This window comes from Tiliqua scincoides, chromosome 5 (genome assembly GCF_035046505.1).
Source record: "Tiliqua scincoides isolate rTilSci1 chromosome 5, rTilSci1.hap2, whole genome shotgun sequence".
NCBI classification, from domain to species: domain Eukaryota; kingdom Metazoa; phylum Chordata; class Lepidosauria; order Squamata; family Scincidae; genus Tiliqua; species Tiliqua scincoides.
The window spans coordinates 113,469,472-113,480,241 of NC_089825.1; the positions used below are offsets into that span (position 1 = coordinate 113,469,472).

General features: G+C 43.6%; 1 protein-coding gene across 1 annotated transcript; it reads right to left on the reverse strand.

The window, feature by feature from the left end:
• Window positions 1–2,957: 2,957 nt before the first annotated feature.
• On the reverse strand, window positions 2,958–10,478 carry LOC136653221 (vomeronasal type-2 receptor 26-like). Its single transcript, XM_066630128.1, has 7 exons — window positions 10,473–10,478; window positions 10,197–10,312; window positions 8,226–8,517; window positions 7,291–8,133; window positions 5,410–5,622; window positions 5,141–5,267; window positions 2,958–3,871 (listed from the first exon to the last, which is right to left on the reverse strand). Exons 1-7 carry the CDS (start codon window positions 10,476–10,478, stop codon window positions 2,958–2,960), a joined length of 2,511 nt encoding a protein of 836 aa, XP_066486225.1.
• Window positions 10,479–10,770: the final 292 nt, after the last annotated feature.

Consider the following 10,770-nt stretch of genomic DNA (forward strand, 5'->3'; position numbering starts at 1 on the left):
CGCCAGAGAAGCAGTTGGCCCACTGGATGGTGAGGGAGGGAAAGGGGAGATAATAGGAGACTTAGAGATGGCAGAGAAATTAAATGAGTTCTTTGCATCTGTCTTCACGGCAGAAGACCTCGGGCAGATACCGCTGCCCAAATGGCCCCACCTGACCGAGGAGTTAAGTCAGATAGAGGTTAAAAGAGAAGATGTTTCAGACCTCATTGATAAATTAAAGATCAATAAGTCACCAGGCCTTGATGGCATCCACCCAAGAGTTATTAAGGAATTGAAGAATGAAGTTGCAGACCTCTTGATTAAGGTATGCAACTTGTCCCTCAAAACGGCCATGGTGCCAGAAGATTGGAGGATAGCAAATGTCACGCCTATTTTTAAAAAGGGAAAGAGGGGGGACCCAGGAAACTATAGGCTGGTCAGCCTAACATCCATACGGGGTAAGATGGTGGAATGCCTCATCAAAGATAGGATTTCAAAACACATAGACGAACAGGCCTTGCTGAGGGAGAGTCAGCATGGCTTCTGTAAGGGTAAGTCTTGCCTCACAAACCTTATAGAATTCTTTGAAAAGGTCAACAGGCATGTGGATGCGGGAGAACCCGTGGACATTATATATCTGGACTTTCAGAAGGTGTTTGACACGGTCCCTCACCAAAGACTACTGAAAAAACTCCACAGTCAGGGAATTAGAGGACAGGTCCTCTCATGGATTGAGAACTGGTTGGAGGCCAGAAAGCAGAGAGTGGGTGTCAATGGGCAATTTTCACAATGGAGAGAGGTGAAAAGCGGTGTGCCCCAAGGATCTGTCCTGGGACTGGTGCTTTTCAACCTCTTCATAAATGACCTGGAGACAGGGTTGAGCAGTGAAGTGGCTAAGTTTGCAGACGACACCAAACTTTTCCGAGTGGTGAAGACCAGAAGTGATTGTGAGGAGCTCCAGAAGGATCTCTCCAGACTGGCAGAATGGGCAGCAAAATGGCAGATGCGCTTCAATGTCAGTAAGTGTAAAGTCATTGGGGCAAAAAATCAAAACTTTAGATATAGGCTGATGGGTTCTGAGCTGTCTGTGACAGATCAGGAGAGAGATCTTGGGGTGGTGGTGGACAGGTCGATGAAAGTGTTGACCCAATGTGCGGCGGCAGTGAAGAAGGCCAATTCTATGCTTGGGATCATTAGGAAGGGTATTGAGAACAAAACGGCTAGTATTATAATGCCGTTGTACAAATCTATGGTAAGGCCACACCTGGAGTATTGTGTCCAGTTCTGGTCGCCGCATCTCAAAAAAGACATAGTGGAAATGGAAAAGGTGCAAAAGAGAGTGACTAAGATGATTACGGGGCTGGGGCACCTTCCTTATGAGGAAAGGCTACGGCGTTTGGGCCTCTTCAGCCTAGAAAAGAGACGCCTGTGGGGGGACATGATTGAGACATACAAAATTATGCAGGGGATGGACAGAGTGGATAGGGAGATGCTCTTTACACTCTCACATAATACCAGAACCAGGGGACATCCACTAAAATTGAGTGTTGGGCGGGTTAGGACAGACAAAAGAAAATATTTCTTTACTCAGCGTGTGGTCAGTCTGTGGAACTCCTTGCCACAGGATGTGGTGCTGGCGTCTAGCCTAGACGCCTTTAAAAGGGGATTGGACAAGTTTCTGGAGGAAAAATCCATTATGGGGTACAAGCCATGATGTGTATGCACAACCTCCTAATTTTAGAAATGGGTTATGTCAGAATGCCAGATGCAAGGGAGGGCACCAGGATGAGGTCTCTTGTTATCTGGTGTGCTCCCTGGGGCATTTGGTGGGCCGCTGTGAGATACAGGAAGCTGGACTAGATGGGCCTATGGCCTGATCCAGTGGGGCTGTTCTTATGTTCTTAATCCAGCCTCCCTGGTTGCTTGCGGGGTGAATCTTGTGTCAGCCCAGCTCTGGGGTGGACATTTCAGGGCAGGGGGAGGGCTGATCGTGGGCGGCCCTGGGGGGCGGGTGAGTGGGGAATGGGAGGTGGGACTGGGACCCAGCAGTTATGCCAGATCCCAACCCCCATTCCTGGGGAGCTCGGAGTCGCTCTCCTCAGACTTGTGCCACTCAGGAGGTGGCGCAAGTCCAAGGAGACCCATTGGGGCCAGGGTAGCTTACCTTACCTCAGGCCGAGCCACTTTGGACACCTATCCTGCACTGGATTCAAGCCTCTTGGCTTGCCTGTTCCAGTGTAAGAAAGGATTGCACCGTTTGGGGCTTAACTATATGTTTCATGGAGCAGGCTTTATTTCTGATTGAGCCCTAATACAACCCATGATCCTAGAGGCTATCCTCAGTCTTTCCTATCATTTTATTTTAACCCTTACACTACAACACTAGAGAAGCATGAATTTGAGGATTCAGGCAAACAATTTATAATGTATTGTTGAAATTCACTTGGGAGACAAATATATTTTGAAGTGATGCAGGTTTAATTGTTCTTGCTTTGGGAATTTCCTTCACTTTGTCTATATACTGTAAATGTATATATTATAAAGGCACTGTAATTCTCAAACAAACAGTATATACAGCAGGGATTCTCAAACTATGTGTCACGACAACTTAGGACATCATGGCACACTCACATGGTTGCTGTGGGATGAACCCAGTGGTCTACCTGTTCCCTTGGGCACATCCAACTTGGATCTCACAAAAACACATGAGATTTGGGTGCCACCATCTTGGTTCTCGTGAGATTTCATAAGATCCAAGATGGTGGAGTCTGGCTGAAGAGGCTGTTGGGGCGTCATGACCCAGATAAGTTTGGTAACCACTCCTCTATAGTACTGTCCCTGAAGAATTCATGGACAGCGCCTGGCCACCCACAACAAGTCACGACATTCAAAACAGAATGTGAGCCTAATCTAGCTCAAATCCATCTCCACTCCTAGGGAAAGTAATTCCAGTTCAAAATAAAAGTGATTTTATGTTGTCATTCTTTGTATCGATTCCTTATTCTATTTATCTGTTCCTTATTATTCAGTTCAGGTCTCAGAATAATGATATAACATTTAGGGGAAAAAATGCAGCCCAGTAATCCAGCACCGGAGGCTAAGATAGAAAAGACCTCCACAGCCACCATGTATTTTCCTTTGGTACTCAGGTAGGTTGGGATAAAAGACAACCAAACACTACAAAAAACCAACATGCTGAAAGTGATGAACTTGGCTTCATTGAAACTGTTAGGTAGTTTCCTAGCTAGGAAAGCCACAATGAAGCTGACCATGGCCAGAAAGCCCATATAGCTTAAGACACAGTAAAACATGTTTACTGAGCCCTCATTACATTCCAACACAATTTTGCCTGGTAGGGAGTGCATGTCCTCATCTGGAAAAGGAGGGGAAGTACTCAACCAAAGAATGCAAATCCCTGCTTGAATAAGAGAGCAGGAGAAGACAATAGATTTTGCTAGTCTCTTCCCCACCCATTTTTTCATCTCGGACCCTGGTTTGGTAGCCATGAATGCCAGAACCACAGTGATCGTTTTTGCCAAGACACTAGAAAGAGCCACAGAGAAGATGATGCCAAAAGCAGTTTGTCGGAGGAGACAGGTCACCTTTCTAGGCCACCCAATGAAGAGCAAGGAGCAGAGGAAGCAAAAAAGGAGGGAGATGAGGAGGATATAGGTGAGGTTCTGGTTGTTGGCTTTGACAATGGGAGTGTCCTGGTGCTTCCTAAAGACTCCAATTACGGAAGCTGTGATCAGGGAAAAAGAAACTGCCAACATAGCTAAAATGTTCCCTAACTTTTCCTCATAAGAAAGGAAGCTTGTAAGCTTGGGAAGACATTCACTCTGTGCTTTGTTTGGGTACTGATTGTCTGGACATGGGACACAAACATCCGTGTCTGAAAAAAAAAGAAAGAAAATAGGAAGGAGTTGGTTTTTAAAAAATCTTTCTGGAATAAGGCTGAATTTTTACCCCCCACATTTTTTTGGGTTAAGCCCCAAGCCCCGCAATTGGGATTCTCAAGTCTGCACCAAATATTTTGCTGGTGTGGACTTGAGAGACTCCATGTTGGTTCGGAATGCCCGCTAGTCCTGCCCCCTCCCCTTGTCCCACCCTTCCCCACCCTGGAACGCCTCCCCCCCCCCGCCCATACAGCCATCAAGAACCATACTGCCACCAAGAGCTCTTCCCTTGTTCCAGGTGGTGTGCAGCTGGTCCTGGGCTCAGGGTCTACTGGAGCTGGGCCAGCACCAGTGCTGACATGGCAGAAAGTGCTGTGGGCATGCCTTACAGCATGTTTGCAGCACCCAGCACCAGCGCTACACTTGTACGACCGGTGCTGACATGCTCAGGATTGGGCTCTTAGTTCTGAATAGGCATGCATAGGAATGTCCTATTTGCCTTCCGTGTTAATGAATGTGATTAGTGAACAGGAAATGGTTAGATGAAACTTTTCCATGATCTTAAATACATAAAATTTGTTAATAAGAACTAAGATAATCTTGGCTAGCAACTATTTCCTGTGGAAGAAAGAAGAGGAGGTGGTTGGGAAGTGACACCATGGCGGGGGGGGGGAATAAGTGGTTAATTGAACCTGTAAGAAAATTGAACATACCTACAGTGAGAGTCATGAGAAAAATGCAAAGTGGCTAAAATATATATTTTCCCACTTAATCTTTCTTAAGATAAGCATATCTCAAAACAGGTGCATGCCAGATTTTTTTAAAAGTTCAATTCATTTCTTCTTCCACACCTGCTGATTTTTTCCAGTGTTGGTGCTTTGTTGTGGGGAACAGGCAATGGCCTCCTTTTGTCATTTCCTGACATGGAAAATGTGTGGTATCTCTTTTATGGTCAGTTTCCTACAGTGGCGGACCTCCCTAGCCCCGCACCCTGGGGAAGAGGTCTGAGATGGTGCCCCTCCATGGGATGCCGTCGCCCCACGTGCAAATCCGCCCCCTCACTTACCTGGAACACACTGTGCCTCGTGCGACTCCTGAAGGTTCCCCGGCGCTTTAAACTGTGCTTCCGGGAAAACAGAAGCACAGTTTCCAACCCTGTTGGGAGCCTTGGAGAGGCTTCTATGGGGTCCTAAAGCTCTGCAAGTCTCTGCGCCTGGGGCATTTACCCCATTGAGTCAATGGGAGGTCGGCCACTGGTTTCCTACCTTTCTGGCTAGACATCATTCCTTCAGGACATGGAGCACAATCATAGCAGCAAAATTTCTCTCCCTCCTTCTTTTTCCTGCTGGAGCCAGGAAAGCAGTAGTCATTGCACAAGGAGATAGGTGGCACCTGTCCAGAAACATATAGGGGGATTAGCTTCCAAAGCAGCAAATATTTTATTTCTTACTTGTTTTACAAGTTACATATTGTTTCTTTGGAAAGATGACATCAGAGAGTTTTTTTTCATGTGCCCTGACGCAAACACACACACACACTCTTTCATATTGCTAATAGTACAGTATAGTGCTGCAAGTTCATCCTCAAAGCCTGTCTGGCTTGGGAGAGGTGATGAAATTCGACTTCCACAATCATCTTCTGGAGATTTGGGTGGAGAAGCTGGAACTGTCCACAGATCTACAGCTTTGAGATGGGTGGAAATGCTCAAAGACAAATAGCTAGCAGGCACCTTCTCCAAAGTTGTACCCTGCATGAAAGAGGACCAGAGTATTTCGAGATAGCATCTTCTGTCCAGTTTACTCAACTTGCATTGATTTCGATAAATGTGGTTCAGTTCAAATCCAAACTTGGTCGTATTGGGTCATATGCAGGCAGTGCTTGAATTCTCCTCCAACTTATACATATTGTCATCTCTTTTGTGGACCAGAGGATTAGTATTTTCACCTCACCTGGTTAAAACTTTTGTGCCAGACAATTCTACCATCATTAATGGTTAGTGTTTTCCCTGACAAAGCCCATGGATCCAGCCTTCCAACTTTCACTCTAACAATAGTCTTATTTGGGAATGTGACCAAGTTTGTCACATCAAAACCCCCAATTAATTGTCTGTTTTGATCAAACTGTATAGTGTCTCCAGCACTGGTGTTGAATGGGATATTTTTTAGAATTGGATGAAGCTAGGCAGAAAGAGAAAATGAGACAAGATGATGTATACTTCACAATGACACTGTCCTAACTACTAAATTACATGTTGAACATCCCTTATCAGGAATTTTGAAATATTGAATATTCTGAAATACATAACCTTTCTGAGCTCCAACACGGCTTTTTTTTTTTTTTTTTTACTTTTTTTTGCCTAAAGAAACCTTGTTTCATTCACAAAATATTAAAAATATTGTATTAAATTACTTTCAGGCTATGTTATAAAGAGTATATGAAACATAAATGAATTTGGTGTTTAGACTTGAACCCCAACCCCAAGTTCTTTTGTTATCTATATGCAAGTATTTCAAAATATGGAAAAATTTGATATCCAAAACACTTCTGGTCCCAAGCACTTTGGATAAGGGATGCCTAACCTGCATTTTTTTTTTACTCTAAATGTGGCACTTAATTTTGTTAGCACTTCATCCTGCTTAAAGTAAAAGAGGAAAATGACACAGTATACAGGAAGAGGGGAAAAAAACAAGTAATATCTTTGGATAATGGTGCGGCTGAATTCGGCAAGATGAGTGACTACGGATTTCAGTGATACCATTTCATTCATTCATTCATTCATTCATTCATTCATTCATTCATTTATGTCCCTCTTTTTCTCCTAAGTGAGCATTCAAAGCGGCTTACAATAGGTCAATACAGAAATTATAAAAATATAAGCATTATGTAAAAACAGTGTACAGTCTACAAATCACAGTAACAGCAAACAAGAAACAATACAAACAGTACAGCCCATAAAACTGATCCACATAAAACCTTAAATATCCATATTAAAAATCCGAAACTCAGAAGACGAGTGTAAAAAGAAATGACTTTAGGCCCTGCCAGAAAACCTCCAAGGAGGGAGAGGTTCTTAAACTGAGAGGGAGAGAATTCCATAGAGTAGGTGCCACAACAGAGAAGGCTATACTCCTTGCCGCCACCCCTTCTGCCTCCATACATGTTGGTGGAACCCATAAGAAGGCCTCTCAGATGCCCAGAGAGGATGAGCCAGATTATATGGAAGAACGTGGTTTCTCAGATATCCTGGCCCCAAGCCATACAGGGCTTTAAAGGTCAAAACCATCACCTTGAATTGTGCCTGGAAACAAATGGGCAGCCATTTGATGCCAATTTTGAGGCCATTTTACCATTGAACCTTAGTTTGTCCATTAACCTACTTGGGAAAATTGAGCAGGATCTTCATGAGTAAAATTACCTGCCATGGCTGAACATTCTGAAGCTCCCGTAATACTCTGTGCCTTGGTCTGGATTTGTACACAGAATGTAAAGCATGTGCCACAGCATAGAGAGCAGTATATATACTGTAGCTGTGGCCAGTCATGAGCATTTCAAATATTGGTTGAGGCAGGCTCTCCAGTTTCTCCTCCCCTGTGCAAGTTTGACTGCTACCTTCATCTCCATCAGACACTGGAATTACACAGTAAAATGCACCCTCCCAGAAATCCTGGATAAAACCATCTCCTTTTGCCCAGAAAGGCTTTATGGTTTGAAGAAATGTTTGGAACCCCAATGGCTCATTTGAATGAACAGTGAAAGATAAAACACCATGAAATGTTTGTATATCCAAATCCCGTTCCATATTAATTGCAGTGAAATCCCAATGGGATGTGACAATCCATACTTTACCCAGAGGAGGCAAAGAAACAGCATGAAATGCAAAAAGAAGAGCTTGCAAAATATAGATGGATGGAAATTCTCCATAAACAAAAAAGACATTGGTATTTTTCTCTGCAAGAACTGCATATTTTTCCTGCTGCGTTAGAAGCAAGTCTAGAATGTCAGCCACATATGTCTGTTTGGGTATTTTAAATATGAAGGCATCGCAAATACCATTGTTTAAAAACTCTGGCAACACTCTTTGCAAAAACCTGTCCCCACTGTCATCGTTCAGAGTAAGGAGTCCAACCCACATCCATCGGAAATGCAGAAGTAACTCGACAATCCCTTTGTACTGAGTGTCTTCGTTTGGAACCATCTGATACATAGAGGAGAATAACATTTTGGCACCTTGTGCTGGAGAACAAGTTCCATAAGCAAACTGAAAGAAAAAAATAGTTATTTTTCAGAGGAAATTTTAGCTTTCAGAAGTCTCATGTGTGAAAATGGTATGTCACCATGAACACAGCTTACCTGTGGGATCTTGTAGATTTCTAGAAGAGTGGCCATGTTAAAAGAGGATTCTGAAAGAAGCCCCCCAACGACAGCTATCAAAGTGTGTGGGGTACCACATTTATAGTTGGGCACAAACCTATCCTGTATGGAGAGTAGACTGATGGTGGCCTTGTAGGTCATCTGTGCAGTATAGTAGTTGTTGATGATTTGAAACCCCAAAGTGACATTTGATAAAATCCTGGGGTTATCATTGACCTCTTTCACAGCAAATGCCAATGCCAGGATATGCTGGTAATTCTTCACAATTGAACTGCAGTGAGAATCACATGATTAACCATCACAAAATTAAACCACCACACTCTGCATTCCATTGAAGTGGTTGTTAGACCAAGTGGTACAGAAATGCTGGTCAAAATGAATCATTGTCTCTGGTTGTAATTCTGAGACAGATCACCTACTTGGCATGCAAAACAGACATCTCCAGTTAAAATGATGTCAGGCCTAGTTAGAGCTCAGGAGAAAACACACACACACCACACACACACACACACACGCACACACACACACACAGAGAGAGAGAGAGAGAGAGAGAGAGAGAGAGAGAGAGAGAGAAGATGGTCTGGAGAACATTCACCATTCATTGCAGCCAATACTGAGCTTGATAGACCAGTGTTTCTCAATCAGTGGTACTTGAGGTGCTGCCTGGTGGTAGTCACAGAACCCTTGGAGGTTCAGTAAGCAGAGCTACAAAGCATGCCTTCCCATGCACAAAAAATGCCCTCCTGTCCACCTTGAGCTTCTTACTGGTGTTTGTCAGATTGTATCTGGCCTCCCAATCTGGCCTCCCAATCCAGAAGTAACTGCAATGACATCATTGCCAGTTACTTCCAGTGGTACTGTGAATAGGTGGACCATGTGAAGTGGCACAGCGGAGCACAGACTTCGAGAAACACTGTAGACCAATCATATGATTCCGTATAGGACAGATTCATGTGTTCATATGAATATAATTTTGTGCACTGTTTCTTTAAATGAATTAGAGGAAGTCTTTTCATTTCCTATCCCTTTATTGTTAAGCTGTGCTTCTCTTTTTCCTCACTTGGCGCGTCTATACCAAGAATGTTGAATGAAACAAGAATGATGAAATAAATGCGTACATTAAGAGCGGACAGATCTTTTTATTAACTAACATTTGGAATGCATGAATGTCTTTATACTGCAAATGGAATCACCCAGAAGTCATATAAAATAAAAGAAACTCCCAAGTTTCAAAGCAAAATGGGGAAAACACATGGATGTCATTGCAGAGTCGTTAAAGGATGGCAATATTTGTAAAATGTAATTCAAATTAAGGAAAGTAACAGCCCAGTTCTATCCTTGTGGCACATAGATGTACTGTCAGTACCACCAGCATTCTGTGAAATATCCCATTCTATTCTTCCACCACTCCACTTTCACTGATGCAAGGGCCAGAAAGATGTGGATTGACTGCCAGCAGGAATCTGCCAACAGGGGAGCAGCATTGGGGGGAGATTAGGCACAAATTGGGAGTATGGATGGTGCATCATGGCAGCACCAGCATCTACCAAAGCCCTATCTTGACTTGTCTTGATCATGCCCCCAGCAGGCTTCTCAGAACTATGCCAGCTACAGAGCTGGTGTAGTTCTGAGGAGTTCGATTACCAGGATGGTAAGTAAAATTTTTCATTTCTTTCCCCAGCCTGGGCCCCAATTGATGTGCCAGCCCTGAAGCATGCACATCAGCCCCGGATAGGATTGGGCCATTAGACAAGATGACATAAATATGAAGGAACAGACAGCTAAAACTGAGGAAGATGGTGAAATAGTAAAAGCACAACTAGATTATCAGAAATTAACAGGGATATGAGCCCCCCCAAAATGGTTGAAACATAACCTGTGGCCTTTCCCCAACAATAAATAATACAATTAGATGTTACAGAAAGGAAAAAGAAAACATAGATGTCTTACACAGGTTCTTCAATCAGTGATTGGGCGGGCTGCTCATTGAACAAAGGAGCATCATCATGGAAGTAGAAGACCTGAGAAACAATTCCTCCGATGACAAGGTCACCAGGCTGATAAAACTGATGAGAAACAGGGAGGGGATCAAATGCAGTGCAAATCAGAGCGTGTGTCTTGCACACAGTGGGAGGCAGCAGCCCAAGAAAAAGCACCAGTAGCACTGCCATCCTGGTAACTGAGCGGGTATAGGTTTCCATAGTTCTGTCTATAGCACCATCTCACCGGCATCCTTTATCCTACAGCCCTCCTTGAAGTGTAGATGAGACACTGATTCTAAGCTTAACTTAGAATCATGAGAATCTTTGCCCATGTCCCTTGCTCAAGTTCTTAACGCTTTGTTACCTCTTGCATTTCGTCTTCCTGTGATGTAAGCATTCTCTACCCCAATCTTCCCCTTCCAGGCAAAATAGGTTCTTTTGTATAGCAAGCTTAGAGACAAAAATTATAAACATGAAAAAGAAACAGTATCGTATATGATGGTACATACGTCATCATAACAACCACAATTCTAGACTGCAAA